At 64.3% G+C, this 15,791-nt stretch overlaps 1 protein-coding gene across 1 annotated transcript; it reads left to right on the plus strand.

Moving 5' to 3' along the window:
- Positions 1–4,798: 4,798 nt before the first annotated feature.
- Positions 4,799–8,287, plus strand: ZBTB42 (zinc finger and BTB domain containing 42). The gene has a single exon (XM_025869255.2). The coding sequence runs from the start codon at positions 4,814–4,816 to the stop codon at positions 6,080–6,082; it is 1,269 nt and encodes a 422-aa protein (XP_025725040.1). The 5' UTR covers positions 4,799–4,813; the 3' UTR covers positions 6,083–8,287.
- Positions 8,288–15,791: the final 7,504 nt, after the last annotated feature.

The raw sequence follows: 15,791 nt of genomic DNA on the forward strand, positions 1-15,791 counted from the left end.
CCCTGGCCTCAGTTTCCCGGCGCGTCCAGGGCGCCTGTGGGGGAAGGGCGGGCCGGGGACGATCCCCGGGCTTCTGCCTCCGTGGCGTGGGGGTGGGGTGGGTTAGTGTGCCTTTCCAAAGGTGTCCCAAGTGGGTAGGCCGTGCTGTGGGCCGGGGAGCAGCCAAGATGACCCCACAAGGCCCGATCCCAGGACCCTGCCAAGCGAGTGGTCCTGGGGCGCATGCAGGAGGCTAGGTGGAGGTCAGGTGTGAGCGGGCCCGGCCGGAAGGCTGGCTGGAATGCACACAGGCGAGGGAAGCCTCTGGAGGAAGGGGTCACAGGCCCCTGTGCTGCAGGACCACCTGGCCCCGGGCAGGGCCCTCCAGGGCTCAGCTAGAGCCCACAGTTTCTCCAACCGCGGCCCCTCCCCCCATCCCTGAGGCCTCCAAGTTGATAGTAAGAGTTAGCCTCCTGGAGACAGGTGTGTATTTTGTGGGGAAGAGGGGCATTTTTGTTCATCCTGGGTCAGAGTTCAGCCTGGGAGGTATAGATACTTCATCTGGGGCAGAGGCAGCCCAGCTGAGCGGCGAACGAAGCACCTACACCCAAAAACCGGGGCTCCTGCCAGACTTCTTGGGGCTGAGGGGCAGAATTATACTCCTCAGGGAAGGGCTCTCCTCTGCTCAGGGGGAAGTGACTGCCAGTTCCTCCCCTTGGCCCCCCTGCCTCTCTCCCCAACCCAGCCCAGCACTCTCCGCTCTGACTGAGTACCCCCAGGCAGGGCTTTGCCTCCAGGGGGCCCAGGGAGAGGCCTGGAGCAGTCAGTCATCCACGCTTCTGGGACCCAACACCGGCCCTGAGGCTCAGCTGCCAGATGTCCCGGATCTGTCCATCCCTTACCCTGCGAACCTTCCGGGTGGGCCCCTGGGGCCCCTCAGGGACTGTCCCACCCACCCACTGCTCTCCCGGGAAGGGTGTCCATACCTGTCCCCATCCTGGCCCCCCGCAGGGCTATGGAGAAGGCCCAGGACAAGAAGAGAATGGGGGCGGGGGGGGCGGGGCCTGGGAGGGCGCCCTCTCATGGAAGATGTGGCCTCGCTGGAGCCCCGTGGCCATTTGAGGAAAGGCATCTTGGCCAGGAGGCTGCATCGAGGTGGTCCAAAACCTCCCGGCTGATCGGCCGCTGGCCTGTGTCCAGGAGGCCTCCCTGTCTGCTCTGCATGGAGCTCTGGTGCCCGCCAAGTGCTGGAGACCTGCCGCGAGCCCCACGCCCCATCTCCGCAGCCCCCGGTCCCGTCTGCGCCTCTGTGTGGGCCTGCCCTGGGACTGGCGCAGCCCCGCAGGCAGGGCCAACCCTCTCCTCCTCTGGCCTCTCCTCTGCTTCCCTCAAGAATACCCCCTCTGCACCTCAGATAGAATGGCAAGGTGGGGACCCAATCCTGTCAGCCTGCCCTAGCCAACTCTGGGGCCTCTGGGGAGCCCCTTGCCAGATGTTTCCAACAAAAACTGCTGTAGCAGTCTCCAGGAGGGTGGCTGCCTCCCCTCCACCCCTGGAGCTCAGGGGCCTCAGGCGCTGTCACCTTCTGCAGCTGCCAGCCATCGGGCGGACTCGCAGGCCAGCAGCCCCCGCCGGGTCTCAGCAGCAGCTGTAGGGCGGGGCCCGGGGGCAGCTCCCCGGCCAGATGGCCGCCCGGCCAGCTGCGTCCATGGAGGCTCTGCCTGCACCACTGCGGTGGCCTCCTGTCATCCCTGTGCCCGAGACCGCGACGGGCCAGAGAGGGGATCCAAGGGCGGGGGAGGGGGGCAGCTCCCAAGTGCCTTCCCGGGGCTGCCTGGGACAGCCCCTCCTGGGGAGTGGAGGGTGGGACAGGGGCACTTAACCCAGGCCTTCCCACTCCCAGCAGTGAAGTCCCTCCTCCTCTAGCTCATCCCTACCTGGGCGGGCCTCCCAGGCTTCCGCAGGCAGTGTCCTAACCTGCTTCGGCCCCTCTCCACGCCCCACAGCCTTGGTCAGGGCCCCAAGGAGAGCTTTGTCCCACTAGCCAGGCAGGGCAGGCCAGGACACTCTGCCCGCCCCAGGGCCTCACTCTGGCCCGCCTGGGGAGCTGTCTGCCCAGAGCCCCAGGATGGCCGGCCTCCCTCCCTGCCTCTGTGGCCTCTGGGGCCTGACCCGGGGAAGCAACACTGGACAGGTAGGCGCCCCGGAGCAGTCAGGATTTGGTTGGACATCCCTCACAGAAGCCACTGCGTTCACTCGAGACATGTACCCAACCCCCATTTTGTGCCCAGCCAACTTCTTAGCATCAAGGAGACAGCGGGAAAACCTTGAGGTCGCGCAGTCTCGGGAACTGGAGAATGCTCTAGAGAAGGCTCAGGGGGAGAAAGGAGAAGGTGGGCCTGGGGGGCTCTTGGCTGGGGTGGTCAGTGAAGACTGCTGTCGGGGGTGGGGCCCTGGGAACAAAGACAGGAATGGGGGAGGAGCCAGGGAGGGCTTTCTGGGGGAACACAGTGGGAACCCCAGGGCCCTATAGTTAACCTCCCACTTTGCAGATGAGGATTTCAAGGTTCAAGGAGGTCGAGTGTTGTGTCTGAGCTTGGGAGGGGACAGTGGGCAGGCTGTAAGCCAGACAGGACCCCTGGGGGCAGTCCATCAGGGTTCACTCTGACCTGACCTGAATCCGGATCCTCCTGCTGGGGGCCTGGGCGAGGGGGCTGGCCCTCCTTGAGGCGGGGGGGGGGGGGGGGGGGTGATGTTGTACAGAGTGGACGGACCTTAGGGACCAGGGCAGTCTCAGTGGCTGAGTGCAGTGTGAGTTCAGGGTTCCAAGGGTGCTGGCCAGATTTAGGAAAGAAAAATGCAGGGTGTTCAATCAGATGTAAACTTCAAATGACTAAGGAATAATGTTTTAGTATAAAAATGTGGCTTTCCTTCCCACAGACTTGAGATACCAGTTGTGCTGGGCCCCTCCTCAGGTCTCCAGCCCGAGGATTTGACTAGGACCCTGGGGAGCTTACACCCTCCCCCCGGGGCCCCCCGTCCCACAGGGGCTGCTCCCTCCTCCTGAGGAGCTGGGCTGGAGGCCTCCCCACTCCTCCTGCAGCCTGAGGTCCCACCCTCTGTAACCCCTAGTCCAGGCCCCCTTTCCACCTGCCCCCACCCCCTCCCCAGCCCAGCCTCCATCTCTGGGGCCTCAGGCAGTGCAGTTGGGAATTCAGGAGACTGTAGAGATTCGAATCCCGGTTCAGGGACTTACTGCCTGCCCTATGGCCGCTGTGTGGCAGTGGGCCCTTCCCTCACTACCCCCACCCCAGAGCAAACGGGTGTAATGATGAAAGCATCTGGCTAGCTCCATTGCTGGGAAAGGATGCTGAGCAGTGCTCAGTGTCTCGACCCTGCCTCCATCAAGGGCAGCCCCTTTAGATCATTGCCCTGGGAAGAGACTGCCAGCCAAAGTCTCCCCCACCCCTGGGGCCCCAACTTCTCCAAAATCATCGCTTTCTATTTCACTCAGGTTATTTCCTTCTCCCGGCAGACCTAGGTGTACCCTGACACCTTCAGGGTGCTCTTGCACCTTGCCCCCAGGATGCCAACTCCGCCCCTCTGCAGGGTCTCCCCCTCCCTAAAGACTTCTCTGCCTGCGCTGGACTCCGGGGCGCTTGGGCCTCCATCCGACAGGCGTTTGTCGGCCTATCCGTCAGGTCTGCAGAAACGTGCCCTGTCCCTGGGGCTCTGGGACACAGAGCTCAGGGCGCCTGGCCCCCCGCAGAGGTTGCACTAAGCTCCGCTGACAGGGTGGGAGTCCCCTGTTGTGGACTCTGCCTTGGAGATCCCACTTAAGTGTTTGGAAGAAGGCACCAGCCAAATTGACTCCAATTTAAGAAGAGGCTTTCAACGAAGAAGGGGCGTCATCTTTTCAAAATTTACGACCCCCTCCATGTGTCCCCTCCTTCCTCCCACGGCCAGCGCCCCGCGAGGTGCGCCTTCGGGTGACAGCCCCAGCGCGGGCCCGGAGAGGAGCGGGTCCTCGGAATGGGTTCCCTAGCAGAGGGGCGCGGTTGGGACCCCGTGGGGTGGGGTAGACGCCCAGGGCCAGGCGGCAAATATCGCGAGAGAGCCCCCTCCCCCGCCGCGCCCCTCATCCCCTCCCACCCCGGTGCCCCAGCTGGCGGCTCGCCGGCCCCGGCTGGGCGAGGCGGGGCGGGCCGGGAAGGGGCGGCGAGGGTGACCTCAGCGGTTCCGCCGCTCCGGGAAGTCGCCTCGGCCCGCCCCCTCCAGCCCCCGCCCCGAGTTTCGCTCTCTCCGGGGCGGGGCGAGCGGCGGGCGCTGTCTGGCAGGCCAAGTTGGAGCGCGCCCCGCCCGGCGCCCTCCGGTCCCGCGCCCTCCCCGCCGGGGCACGCTGCCCGGAGCCCCGCTCACTGGGGCCATACCGGGGAGGGCGCGCGGCGCGGGCGGCGGCTGGAGACCGCGCGGGGCGGCGGAGGTGAGCGCGGAGGGCGGGCGCCGCCTCCGCCCGCCCCGCCCGCCGGCCCGCTCCCCGCGGCCGCGCTGCCATAAATGGGGGCGGCGGCGGCGGCGGCGGCGGCGGCCGGGAGGCGGGCGGCGACGCGGGCGTCGGGGGACGCGGCGGGCGTCACCCCGGAGTGAAGTTCAAGGGGCGGCCCGGCGGGGACGCGCGCAGGTTCGCGCCCCGGGACCCGCCCCGCGGCCAGCGGCTTCTGTTTACTTTCGACCGAGTTTTTCCTGCTCCGGGGCAGGTGCCGGGGGCGGCCGCGGCGGGCGGGCTGGCGGGCGGGCGGGCGCCCCGTCTGCGCCCGCCGGGGCCCGCGGCGACATGGAGTTCCCGGAGCACGGCGCGCGGCTGCTGGGCCGCCTGCGGCAGCAGCGCCAGCAGGGCTTCCTGTGCGACTGCACCGTGCTGGTGGGCGCCGCGCGCTTCCCGGCCCACCGCGCAGTGCTGGCCGCGTGCAGCGTCTACTTCCATCTCTTCTACAGGGACCGGCCCGCGGGCAGCCGCGACGCGGTGCGGCTCAACGGCGACGTGGTCACGGCGCCCGCCTTCGGCCGCCTGCTGGACTTCATGTACGAGGGCCGCCTGGACCTGCGCAGCCTGCCGGTGGAGGACGTCCTGGCCGCCGCCAGCTACCTGCACATGTACGACGTCGTCAAGGTCTGCAAGGGCAGGCTCAGGGACAAGGGCCGCGCGCTGCACCGGGGGACCCCCGCCGCCCCGGCCGAGCCGCCAGGCCAGCCCCCGCGCCCCCAGCCCACCCGGTCCCCGGAGCTCTGCCGGGCCGCGCAGAATGCTAGGCCGCCCCGGGCTGGGGTCGGCGCCCTCCCTCCGCGAGCACCCGGGCCCCCTCCCTGGCAGGCCGCCGGGGACTCAGACCGGGCCCTGGACCTGTCACTGAAGCCAAGCCCCAGGCGGGAGCCAGTCCGTCCACCCTGTGTCCTTCAGACACCCCCCTGCAGCCAGATGCAGCATTGCGTCCAGCGACTAGTGAAGGACTCGCGGGACTCGCTGTCGGAACCGGAGGACAGCAGCGGCCCTCGCAGCCCCCACAGCCCCCTGCAGCCCCGCTGTGTTCCCGCCGACAAGCGCCAGGCAGTGGGCGTGGAGCCGCTGCGGGGGGGCGGGGCGGGCGGCGGGGAGCTGGAGCTGGATGCAGAGCCGGGGGCCGGCGGGGACAAGCCGGGTCCTGGCGGGCACCTCTGCGTCTGCCCGCTGTGCAGCAAGCTGTTCCCCAGCGCCCACGTGCTGCAGCTGCACCTCAGCGCCCACTTCCGCGAGCGAGACGGCGCCCGGGCGCGGCTGTCGCCCGACGGCCCGGTGCCCACCTGCCCGCTCTGCGGGAAGACCTTCTCCTGCACGTATACGCTCAAGAGGCACGAGCGCACGCACTCGGGCGAGAAGCCCTACACGTGCGCACAGTGCGGTAAGAGCTTCCAGTACTCGCACAACCTGAGCCGCCACACCGTGGTGCACACGCGGGAGAAGCCCCACGCCTGCCGCTGGTGCGAGCGCCGCTTCACGCAGTCCGGGGACCTCTACCGCCACGTCCGAAAATTCCACTGTGGCCTGGTCAAGTCCCTGCTGGTGTGACCCATCCCCGTGCGGCGTGGGAGGGCGGGGAGGGACCTCCCAGGTGGGCCGCCGGGACGCAGCAGGAGGGATGGGAGCTGGTGGGGGGTGGGGGGCAGCCCCGGTGCTGCAGCTTCCAGCAGAAAGGCCACCGCTGCCCCTGGACCGCAGTCTCCGGCTCGGGGTGACTTGGCCTGGCTTGGGCTGCCCTCTTCCACGCTTTGCTCCCCCCGCCAACTGACTCCTGCCCCCAGCTGTGCCCTGACCTTGAACTCTGTCTTCCTTTCCATCCCCCGTGTGGGCTCCAGGGGGTGTCCCAAGGGCCCTGTCCCAAGGGCTCCAGCCCAGCCTCCTTGGCCTGAGGACGCACTGCGGTCCTCCCAGCGGGGGCTTTCCTGACCCTCACTGACTCACGCAGGCATACCCTTGTGCGCCTGGCCCCAGGCTTGGGAGAGAATGCACACACCACAGAAGTTGTCAGCGTGTCCCGAAAACGGCACTTGGATGGAACAGGCCCCTCCTGGTGGGTGGCCTCAGGAGCCTCCGCGGGAGGCCCTGGGCCCAGGACGTGCAGGCGGGGGACGTCGGGGCACAGCTGGTGTGGCTGGGCTGCAGAAGCAGAACCAGCCAGACGCTGAGGCACTCCTGAGTTCCAGGTGCTGGGGCGGGAGGTGGGTCCTCCAGAGCTTCTGATCCTGACCACACTGGAACTCGGTCGGAGAGAGGAAGTCACAATTTGGAAATGATCCTCTAGATGCAGACAGCCTCCCTGAGGTTGCTGGCTGTCTGCCCGCGGGCAAGGGCCGCGCTGCTTCCCTGCCTGGGTCCGGGGTCCGGGGTGCCTCTGAGCATCCCCTGGGTGGGGCCCGGAAGGGCCTTGAGTATAGCCGGCTGCTACCAGGCTGCTGTGGGCCTCACCCTGAGGTCACCGGTTTGCCTGCTCAGGGTCTCCCCGGAGTGCCGGTCGCGTAAGGAGCACTGAGCTGGGGGGCCAGAAGCTGCTCTCTCTACCAGGGGCGATGTTTGCAGGCTCTCCCTTCCCTCCAGTGGGGCCTGGGTGGAAGCTGCCATCGAACAGGGAGGGGACAAGCACCTGCTAGGCTGGAGGCATGGCCCCCCACTGTCATCCACAGCTCCTGGACCCCGAAAGACTTCTGCATTTGCAGTTGGTGGGGGTCACCCAGCAGATCTTGCTGCCAGAATCTCTGTGATGATGGCAAAGGGCGAGGGCAGGGGGCTTGCCCCTGCTTCTAGGGGTCTTGCACGTGGCAGAACCCCCTGGACTCCTGGTGTCCACCGACTGGAGGCACTGAGGACAGAGTCCAGCCAAGCTTAAGTTATTTTCTCGTCTCCTGGCAACACTTGATATCGTATTTATTTGTCTGCCTGGTCTGGAGTGAAATGACCGGTGGTCTTCACAGCAGGCGGGCAGAAGGGGCCGTCTCCCTGCACGCCCTCGGCTCTCCGGGTGTGCGGGCAGCCCACCGTGCAGTGCAGGGCCTCTCCCAGTGCTTGGGACTCTGAGGCCCTGGCCTGGATGCAGACCACAGAGCACGCCGGGGAAGGGGCCCCCTGCTTGTGATCGTCCTGGCTCTGGGCCCCGCACCTCTGGAAAGGGTTACCTCACGCTCCGTGTCACCTCCTCCACGATCAGGTTTCTCTGTGTGTGTGTGTGTGTGTGTGTGTGTGTGTGTGTGTGTGTGTGTGTCTAGTAAATGGCGAGGCCGAGCCATGCCCACAGCGCCAGCAGGCGGCAGGCAAAGGCGGCAGCAGCCCTGGTTTTCCCCAGGGCTTCCATGGGGGAAGGAACTTACTTTCCTGTCCTGACTTATCGACACTGGATTCATTGTCTTCTGCAGTTACTGTGAAGTTAATGTAAAGACAAGTGGTTAGTTTTTAATGTGATAACCAACACAGTTCAGACGAAATCTCTATATATTTAACACACAACTGTGTGGGAATGTGTAGTAGAGGTGCGTGTGGATGCCGTCCAAGGGGAGCCTACTGTGTGGGGTCCTCCTGGGCCCGTCCCGCCTCCTCCCCACGGTCTCATCTGCTCTGCCCCATGGGTGGGCAGTGCCCAGTGACCCAGAGCTTAGCTTGTGCTTGTGCTTAGCGTCTGGCGGGAGTTTTGTTTGCCATGACAGTCGGAAACCAGAGCTGTCCTCCTGTGTGCCCATCGTCATCTTCATGCTGACAGTGCTAATAAAGTCTGCCCCAGGTGGAGATGGCCGGGATTATTCCTGGGGACGGGAGCGTGTGCATCTCCAAGTGTGTGCGGGAGGTGTGGGCCCCGCTGGTCCGGGCCGGTGGGGGTAGAAGAGGCCCCGGGGGCAGGGGAGGGTCCTAGGTGGGCAGTGGCCACTCTGGGGACCCTGTCTCATCACCTGCTATGCCCTGTGGGGGGGGCGTGGGCTAGGGCAGGGCTATGGACAGGTGGCTCACGCTCTTTCCTCAGTCTGCCCTCCCTGCCCTGGGGTGTGGGGGGGCAGGATGCGGGCTGGGACCTGGTGAGGGGACTCTGGTTTCTTGTGCGGGGGCTATGGGGGGTCCTGCTGAGCAGCCACAGGCCCTCGAGCTTGGATTTGAGGCTTCCTGACCTTCTGGTCTTGGGTCCTCCTGTCCACCTGCCTTCCAGAGGCAACCGCCACTCCTGGGCCCCGCCCACCTGCCCCCCACACACCCTTTGCCTTTTCCCTTCCCACCACAACTCATGTACCCCACCTCCCTCAGGGCGGGACTGGGCCCTCAGAGGCCAGGATTTGGGCGAGAAGTGGGCAAGGCTTGGAGGGGATGTGTCCCTCCTGGCCCCACCCTCACCCTGTGGGGCCCTCCCTGACCTCTAGAGAGCCCCAGGGAGTGGGGGTGAAGCCGGGCAGTGGCTGGGCAGGCCTGGCCCCGTGGGGGTTCTAGAGCCCTGAACCAGATCAGGCTGGTGTCAGAGCGGACAGCTGGGCGTGGGTGGGCGTCCCAGCCCTGCTCAGCCTTTGCATGGGAACGTGAGCCCCTGCTCAGCCTTTGCATGGGGGTGTGAGGCTGGGGCTCTCTGGGCATTCCCTTGAGCTGTGCCTTTTCACTGGGCCCAGGGCAGATGAGCAGACAGCCTCACGCGTGTGTCCCAAGCCTAGTCCTGGCCAAAGTGTGCTCCAAGAAGAGCCAAAGCAGACCCAAGGGCAGAGCAGGGGGAACCGTACTTGCCAAGGGGTCCCCAAGGGTGGTGCCGAGCTGAGCTGGCACTGAAAATTCTGCTGGGTTTGGGGCTATACTTTGAGGCCTTACCAGTCCTGACCCCAAATGCAGGTCATTGCTTCCCGGAGGTGGTGCCCGGCACCTCGCCTCCCCCACGCAGCCTGCCTCCCACTGAGCCTTCCTCCTGGACCAGCGCCACTGACCTGCAGGGAGACCCAGTCTCGTTCCCAGTTGGGCCTTCTCAGAACCAGGCTGTTGCCAAGCCAACCAGGGGGGGGGGGAGGGCATGGAGAGGCCCCCTCAGGGGGAGGGGTTGACCTGGGAGGGGGCTGCTATGCAGTACCCACACTCAGCTCACTGCCGCATCCAGCCTGACCCACTGGCAGGATGGTAAACTGAGGCACGTGGAAGGGCCTGGGGCCTCCTCCTCTCTCCTATCCGCCTTCTCCACCAGCACTATCTTCCCAGTAGACCCCCACAGAGACCGACCCCTAAAATCTGGGCCAACTTCTAAGTGGAGGACGGAGTGCTCGGCCATCTGCACGAGGACTAGTGGTAGGGAAGGGGTGTTCCTCCCTTCCCTGCAACCCCCTGCTTCCCGGATATTTCCCCGTCCCGCCACACCTCCTTTCGAAGGGAAAATGGGTCTGGGCCTCTCCCACCCACGCCCACCAGACGTCCCCAACACCAGCGTGGAAAGCAGCCCTCTGCTTGTCACAGAACCCGCGGGGAGGGCCACCTGCTCCTTGTCCTGGTCCCCGGGGCACTTCTGTTCTGCCTCAGTCTTCTTACGCGTAAGATGGGAACCATGGCACGCCCCTACAGAGGGGCGAATGGGGTCATGCCCAGCGGGCACACGGGCAGCGGCCGGTCCACGCTGGCCGCCCCTTCCACTGCGGACGACAGCAAGCCTTACACAGCTGCCTCCCCTGGGGCCATCCCTGGCTCAGAAGGGCCTCCAGGGCCGAGGGCCTTGGCAACAGTGCCCCGCAGAGCAAGCGGATCTTGTCCTGGGAGTGTTGGCTGGGCTGGGTTGCGGGCGACAGCAGTCTGCACTTTGGGGACCGGCGCTGTTGGGCCCTGTGCCTCCCCACGGGGTCACCTGCCCCCGGCCCTCCTCCTCCTTGGCCGGGCCCCCGGCAGGGGTCTCCACGGGCACAGGGGGCTGTGGGAGGAGTGCAGGGACAGCTGGCTGGGGGCCGAGGGCAGCAGGGCCTGGCTAGCGGCTGGCCCTGCAGAGATCTCAGCAGATCTGGCGTATCCCTGGAAATCTAGGGGCGCAGGGACTCACCTCCCTGACTGGAGCCAAGTGGCATTGTTTTCAGCAGTTTGAACGAAGTCTATACAGAGGAACCCACTCCCTGCACTGTGCCGCAGACACGGGACACGGCACCACGCCCTGGGCAGCTTGCACCACAGGCGTTTACACTCTCCAAATTCCCCGAGGCTGGAAGTCCGAGATCCGGGTGCCGGCAGGGCTGGTTGCTCCTGGGGCCTCTCTCCCGGGCGTGGAGACGCAGTCCTCTCCCGAGTCTGTGTCCTGATCGCCTCCTCTTATAAGGACACCCATCCTAGAACCTCCTTTTAACTCGGTCACCTCTGTGAAGACCCTCTGTCCAAGTACGGTCATGGTGCGAGGTGCTGGGAGTTAGGGCTCCCACATAGGAATTCCGGAGAGACACACCTCAACCCCTAACCGTCGGGGTTTCAAAAGCTTGCGGAGCCCCAGATCTGGGCCGGTCACTGCAGTTTTCTTGTCAGTAGGTTTGCTGAGGATTCCGTTTTGCCCTCCAACGTGCTGGGCAGCCCACGGGCCACTGGGCACAGCCACCTGCCGCCGTCCCATGTCCAGACCACGGCACAGGGAGGACTGCCCTCGACGGGCCCAAACCCATTCTGCCCACACCCTCCACAGTGGCCTGCACCTGAGTCTCACCCCCTCGCTGCCGGCGTCCCAGGGCACGGACCCTCGGCCTCGCTGTCCTGCCAGGATGTCGCTCCCAGCCCTGCTTCCCCTGCAGAGTGCTCCTCCCATCTGCCCCCACCAAGCCGGCCAGGAAGGGACATCTCTGCCCCCCACTGCCTCTCACAGAATCTCATGTCTCTTGAGGCCACACCCCCCCAAGGGTAAACCACCCTCCCTTCCTCTCTGCGCTGGTCTCTGCACCCTGAGGTCCCTCTGCTCGCAGAAGGCTCCCCCTCCGCACACGCTGAGCCATCTCCTCATCCAGTCTCTGAGGCCAAGGCTTTGGACATCCCACAGTTTGCGGGCAAATGCATCCAGCGTCCTTCCCTGGACTCCATGGCCTCTTCTCCTGCGCCTCCACACCTGGGTCACACAACAGCTGCACCCCCCCCCCCCCGCACCCCCCGTCCCCCCCTGCCCCCCCCCCCCCCCGCCCCTGCAGCACAAGCTCCGTTCCCCATTCACCTGACCAAGCAGCTTCTCTGTCACGAGTCTGAAGCTGCCGGCGTGGCCACCTTCTTCCCACTATCTCTGGCCCCTACCCTCCACCCGGCTCCCCTGCCCAGGCCCTGAGTCTTTGGGGAACCCAAGCCTGGACAGATGTGGTCCCTCCCCTCCCTGCGTGGCCCACAGAAAAGGAGGGGCTTGGGCAGTCGGCTTGAGCTCATTCCAAGGACGCCATAGAAGGAGAGCAGGACCAACCGCCCAGAGGCTGCTGACGCCGGCCCAGCTTGGCTGGACCAGCCCCCCCCACCCCCACCCCCGGCACAGAGAACCACCTACGTGAGGGCGCTGGAGAGCCAGGGGGGCGGGCGGCAGGTGCACAGGACTCACAGGAAGCACAGTGCCGGGGGATGCTCGCGGTGGCAGCCGGTTTGTCACAAGGCACTTAGGGGGCACGCGGGGCAGTGCTCAGCACCGCTAGCCACCAGGGGCCCCTCAGTGAGGCCGCGGGACATGCCCGTGCCCAAACGGGAAGCCCCACGGCACCTGCACAGGTGGGACCTGGCGCCGCGCTGGGGAAGGCACCCATGCCTTGGGAGGTGAAACATACCCTGGTCACGTGACCCGGCCATTTCCCCTGGGAGGGATCATCCGGGGGAGGGGAGACGTGTGTCCCCAAAGGGACCTTCCTCACGTGTTCGTGGCAGCGAGAGCCACGTTACCAAAGAGCCTGTGACAACCCCAACGTCCACCAGCTGGAGTGGACGTGCCGTGTGCAGAATCCTCACCCCACTGGACAGCGTGTAGGGGGGAGTCCCTGTTCCAAGGGACAGACGGCAGCAAGCGGGAAGGGCGCCCGCTGTGCTGTCTCACCTGCACGAAGCTCTAGAGCAGGCGGGCTAACGTCCAGGGGAAAAATCAGACATTTGCCCCTGCCGGGGGAAACGGCAATCCAGGGGGTCCAAGGGGACTTTTGGGGGGTGGTGGATAGTTCCTGAGTTTTACAGGGTGGCATGCTATGTAGCCGTCAAGACGTATCAAACTTTACTGTGCATTTTGGTGTATGTACATTAAATACATCATACACCGATAAAACAGTGAAAGGGCAGGAACAGAGCGAGCTGTGGATGGGGCCAGAAGAGCGGGGAGCGAGCAGCTGCTGAAACCACGACGGACGCAGGGAGCTTATTGTGCTCTGGAAACTCGCATGTTTGAAACTTTCCATAATAAAATGCTTGGAGACACCCTTCTGCATCAGACTGGCACAGCCTGGTCACATCCTCATGGGTGAGGCTGCAGGGCCTGTGCCCGGCCGGCGCGGAGCGGGCGCACGTCCGTTTGGGCCGTAACAGTGCCTGTGGGCGGCGGGATCAGCTCCCTCAGCTCCCGCAAGCACCGCTCACAAAGTACACGTGCGGGCGGCAGTGTGAACCCTCCCTCCGGGTGCCAGGGACATGATCAGCACAAGAACACGCATGTGCGTAGTTAGAAAATATTCTTGGAAGGATACTAAAGAAATAAAAGGTGGCATGTGGGTCATTTGTGGGGAGGGAACTTGGTTCCTGCCTGAGGGGGGGTGGGGAGACCTGGTTTTACTTTGAATCATGTTATGGGTCATTGGTCACCAACATACACGGATTAGGTTAAACTCAAAACCCTGTCCTTTACCCCTCACCTTTCGGCAAGACTTCTCATACGACTGCTTACGTCTGTGTCTTTTTACTTACCTTATTCCCTCAGTGTCGTGTTTTTACCTTGATTCTGTCATTAAAAGACACATACTGGAGCTGCTTCCCCTGGCGTGTGCCCCCAACGCACCCCATCCGCCCCTGCCTTTGGGCTCCCACGACTACTCGTTGCTCGGCTGTTCTCCAGTGTTTCTGTAAATACGGATATTAATTCTCCCCAGTGTCCCCCACGGAGGTGTCACACCACAGAAGCTGCTCTGAATGTTGCTGTTTTCCCTCTTAAAGACAGATGGCAGAGATCCTTCCACACCCGCGCATAAACCGCCTCGAGGCTGTAACCTCCAAACGGCCACACCCGTGGCGGGGTGGGGTTGTGTCATCATCGCCTGGTCCCCTGGAGCGGACACTGGGCGGTTTCCAGAGTTCTGCTGGTACCCGCAACGCTTAGCAGATAACCTTGACCGTGGAACCGTTGGGCCTACCTTCTCGGGGGGCAGAAGTACTTGCGATGCTGAGAGCGCCCAAGCACCCCCACGGTGGAGGTCCGTGGCGTTTCCCCGGCACCTGCTCCTTACTTGCCAAGCACGGCATGTGACCGCACTGTGGGATTCTTCAAAATCCAGTAGGTGAGGAACCGTATCTCTGGATGACTCTCATGTGCCTTTCTCTTGTGACGGGTGACCCTGCGCTCATGGGTCTTTTGTATTTCGTCCGGCTTGACTGTTGGCTTGTGTCTTTTGTCCATTTTCCCATTGGGCATTTCCACTCTGATGTGAAGGGATTCACCAATATTTTTGGTACATTTTTATGGTTTGACTTTGTTTACATTCAGCTCTTTGATTCTTTTTAACTGGTATGTGGTCAAGGGGTGGCTCGAACTTTCCCATTATTCAGATGAGCAACGCCATCTGTGCACTCTGTCCAGCTTCGCTGACCAGCGTGACCACGCACCAACTCCCCCTTGTGCCGTGGCTTGTGACCTCTGCCCTCCGCTGCCCTCCCCTCGTTCTCCTGCGGCCATGACACATTGTGATCTCCGGTGGGGCTGGCCGCTCCCTTCTCTTCTTTTTCGGAGTCTTCTTGACTATTTTTGCTTGTTCATTTTCCACGTGGACTCCAGACTCAGCCCATCCAGCTCAGGGGGAAAGCTATTTACCCTGCGATCCACTCCAGTGCGACTCCCCCCAAACCGCTCATGACATCAGCAGCCTCCGGGCTGCTTTCACGCCAGGGGCCGAGGGCCTCCATCTCCCCACTCCCTGCTGCAAATACTCCTCTCCCAGCTTCCTATATCCCAGCTCTACACACAGGGCACCACTCAGCCTCCGCCGCGCTCCCTTCTCTGTCACTGCTGTTCCTTAGGGAGTCTCACCCTTTCCGTTGTGACAAATGCCCTCTCTCTCTCTTTTAAACATTTATTTATTTTAGAGAGAGTGTGTGCAAGCAAGCATGGGGAGGGGCAGAGGGAGAGAGAATCCTATAGCGGCCTCCTCACTGAGGGTGGAGCCCAACGTGGGGCTCGATCCCAGGACCCTGAGATCATGGCTTTAGCTGAAACCAAGTGTCAGCCGCTCCACGGACTGGGTCACCCAGGCGCCCCTACCCAGATGCCTTCTCTTGCCCGTGACACCTGCACACTCTCCTGAGTGCCTTCCAGGAGCACAAAAGGAAATCTGGATCTGCCCCACAAACCAGTTCTCTCCCAGCTGCTCCCCTTCCAGCAACCAAGAGCCCCAGTGAGCTTGTCGTTGGAGCTGGGAGCCGGGGTGTTCCTTCTTTGACCTTACTCCCCAAGTTCCACAGAAAGGTCTGGGCCTTCTGTCCGCAGATCTGGGGCCTCTCCACCTCCACTGCCAACACCCTGGTCCAAGTCACAGTCACCGTCCACACAACTACTGCCGGTCTGCCAAGGCATCCATCAGACCCTATCAGCTCCTCACCCCGCTTGTAAGGACATCCAGTCCCACCTTCCCCGGTAGATTCTGCCCCTGCCTTCCCCGAGCCCACCTCCCAGCACCTGTCCTGAGCCTTTCCTGTCTAAGGTTTGGAGTCACCAGCCTTGGCCCAGGTCTGAGAGCGTGCTGCTTGCTTTCTTGCCGGGCCTGGTCGACCTCCACTGGAAGGGGCTGGGGCCAAGGGCCTGTAGGACTGGGGGTCTGGGGACTGGGGGTTGGGGCGAGAACCCAGAGGACTGGGGGTGTGGGGTCCGGGGCCGGAGGACTGGGGGTCCGGGCACTCGGGGGTGGGGGCCGGAGGACGGGGGTGAAGTCCGGGGACTCGGGGTGTGGGGTCGGGGCCGGAGGACGGGGGTGAGGTCCGGCGGTTCGGGGTGTGGGGTCGGGGCCGGAGGGCGGGGGTGAGGTCCGGCGGTTCGGGGTGTGGGGTCCGGGGCCGGAGGACTGGGGGTCCGAGCATTGGGGGTGTGGGGTCGGGGCCGGAGGGC

The sequence above is a fragment of the Callorhinus ursinus genome, unplaced genomic scaffold (assembly GCF_003265705.2).
Source record: "Callorhinus ursinus isolate GAN/ISIS: 27379988/994484 unplaced genomic scaffold, GSC_fseal_2.0 scaffold8, whole genome shotgun sequence".
In the NCBI taxonomy this organism is placed as follows: Eukaryota; Metazoa; Chordata; class Mammalia; order Carnivora; family Otariidae; genus Callorhinus; species Callorhinus ursinus.